The following is a 2,601-nucleotide window of genomic DNA, read 5'->3' as shown; positions in this document are numbered from 1 at the left end:
TCTAAAATCCATGGGACAACCTCACAACAAATAAACACAGTCATAATTCAATAGAGTTGCACAGATTTCCATACCACAGTTTAGCAAAGTGTTCCATTTTATGATCTAATAAACTATATAAAAGAGAGCTGCAGAACATACACAGAATCCCTGGTGTTTGCTTCCCTGTCTCCCCTGCTACCCTTTGTCTAATTTCTTGTAGCATAACTAAGCAATCTTTTTTCCTTTCCTTTGCAGAAATCCCCAGATCTTCCACAGCCAAAGAGAACAGATAAAACCTCTTTTAGGCTGGCTCCAGAAGACCCAGATTCTGTTTGACTACTACCTTTTTGGATAAATATTTGGGGGTTCAGGATGAATAAGACAAGGGCTGTTAATGATGGTTTTCCTTTCCTGAACAGTAAGAACTGGAGCTCAAACCGAAGCTTCCCCGTGCACATTTCTAATCAGTGCAGGAACATCACTGACCTTACTGTCTTTCTAGCCACCTCTTACAGCTTGGAGACTGTCCTAGGCATTGTGGGAAACATCTGTCTCATTGCTGTCATTGCCAGGCAGAAGGAAAAGTCCAACGTCACCAACATCCTAATTTCCAACTTAATAATTTCAGACTTGTTTATGTGTGTTGTCTGTCTGCCTTTCACCGTTGTTTACACCATGATGGACTACTGGATGTTTGGGGAAGTCATGTGCAAAATGACCTCTTTCACTCAGTGCACATCTGTGACAGTGTCAATTCTTTCCCTTGTCCTTATTGCTCTGGAAAGACACCAGCTCATCATAAACCCAACTGGCTGGAGGCCAAGTATCTCCCAAGCCTATCTAGGAATTGGAGTAATTTGGACTTTAGCATGTCTCATGTCCCTGCCCTTTTTGACCACATCCATCTTGTCTAATGATTTGTATAAGCAGCTCTCACACATCATGAATTTTTCCACTGACAAGGCCATATGCATCGACTCATGGCCTTCTGAGCAACACAGACTTATCTACACTACCACTTTACTGCTCTTGCAATATTGCATCCCGCTGTTCTTCATTATACTTTGCTACCTGCGTATCTACTTACGTCTACAGAAGAGAAAGGACATGTTTGAGAAGAGTGAATATAGCAACCGAGCAGTTCAGCTGAGAAGGATAAATATTTTGTTAGCTTCCATGGTTGCTGCTTTTGCTGTTTGCTGGCTACCACTGCATGTTTTCAACACCATCGTGGACTGGAATTACAAAATCATTTCGCCTTGCCACCACAATTTGATCTTCTCATTGTGCCACCTGGTAGCTATGGCTTCCACCTGTGTCAACCCTGTTATCTATGGTTTCCTAAATAGCAACTTCAAAAAAGAAGTGAAGTCGCTGATTCTGAGTTGCCAGCATAATTCAGTAACTGCATCGATGGAAGAATATGATCATTTCCCTTTATCCACCATGCAGACTGAAATTTCCAAGGGCTCACTGATGTTGAACTGCAGGCATAATTCTATCTAGCTAGTAGAAGACATTTCAGAGGGGTGCACTGACACCACACACCTATAGGTATAAAAAGCAACTAGTGATGCTATAGCTGGGATGTGAACAGGAACCCATTACTGCCTGATTTTTGGAAGAACAGGCAAAAGAAGGTCATAAATGTATATAATAGCTCATATGGTACACAAGTTGTTCATGTCATTGAGATGATACAGACATTGAGGAGACTGGGCTGATGTATAAGTGGCTGCTCTAACAGATCAGTAACTAAGCTGTGGCTGCACATAGACTGACACAGGGTTCATCAGCTAAGTTCACATCTCTACCATGGCTGCAGTTGAAACCCAGACTTCCAGTTTCAGCACTGCAGGCTGCCAAAAGTTGCATCAGAGAAGACTCTCTCAGTTTCTCAGTATTAGTAGGATTTTTATGCACAGCTGATACACCAGTGGAACAGAGATATGTAAATACATAATTTTTTGTGCTTTACCAACTTCCACAGCCCATAAGGTAACAGCAATCTTTCAGCAGGTCTAGTTCACATCAAACAACTGGATGTTTGTATGAAACTTCTCTCTCTGTCATGTAAGCTTGGGACTAACCATTGCTTCTGCAAGTAAGGACACAGAACAATGACCCTGGTATGTAAAGAAGCTACTGATTGAGGGTTGGTGGCAAATTAAAATGTTACTCAATGTATTACACTCTTAAAACATTGAGATGACGCTGAGCACTATTTTTAAGCAAATGAAAAATAGTTGTAGATCTACATGGAAATGAGTCTGGTTGACTTTGCAATTCCTGCTGCTGTCAGTTACAAAGCTCTGTGATGCTAAAACTGCATGCGATGATGATACAAGGTGGCTGAATTAGTGGAGTTGTTCCAGGTCGTGGTAGCAGGATGTCACTTCTGCTGCAGCAGCTCCTTGGTACTTTAATTGCAAAGTATCTCATTCAGAAGGTCCGAACAAGCATGAAAACTTGTTTGTAGAAACCGTGTCTTTTCAGAGTGGGTATGCTCCCAAAGAAATAAGCACATGCATGGAGGCTTTCAGTTTCCCATTAAAATAAAACCAGATGTCAGGTACCAGTCCCACCCACTGGCATCAGCAACAGAGATGGAGCTGAAAT

General features: G+C 41.8%; 1 protein-coding gene across 1 annotated transcript; it reads left to right on the top strand.

Moving 5' to 3' along the window:
• Positions 1–354: 354 nt before the first annotated feature.
• Positions 355–1,488, top strand: LOC104829325 (neuropeptide Y receptor type 4-like). Its single transcript, XM_010563487.1, has one exon. The coding sequence runs from the start codon at positions 355–357 to the stop codon at positions 1,486–1,488; it is 1,134 nt and encodes a 377-aa protein (XP_010561789.1).
• The last annotated feature ends 1,113 nt before the right edge of the window (positions 1,489–2,601 follow it).

This window comes from Haliaeetus leucocephalus, unplaced genomic scaffold (genome assembly GCF_000737465.1).
Source record: "Haliaeetus leucocephalus isolate CR32 unplaced genomic scaffold, Haliaeetus_leucocephalus-4.0 Scaffold168, whole genome shotgun sequence".
NCBI lineage: Eukaryota > Metazoa > Chordata > Aves > Accipitriformes > Accipitridae > Haliaeetus > Haliaeetus leucocephalus.
The sequence above is the reverse complement of the archived record's forward strand: the minus strand, read 5'-3'. Positions and strand labels throughout refer to the sequence as shown.

What these genes read in the sequence shown, in the direction of transcription:
- LOC104829325 (XM_010563487.1), top strand. Translation starts at nt 355, where the DNA reads ATGAATAAGACAAGGGCTGTTAATGATGGTTTTCCTTTCCTGAACAGT.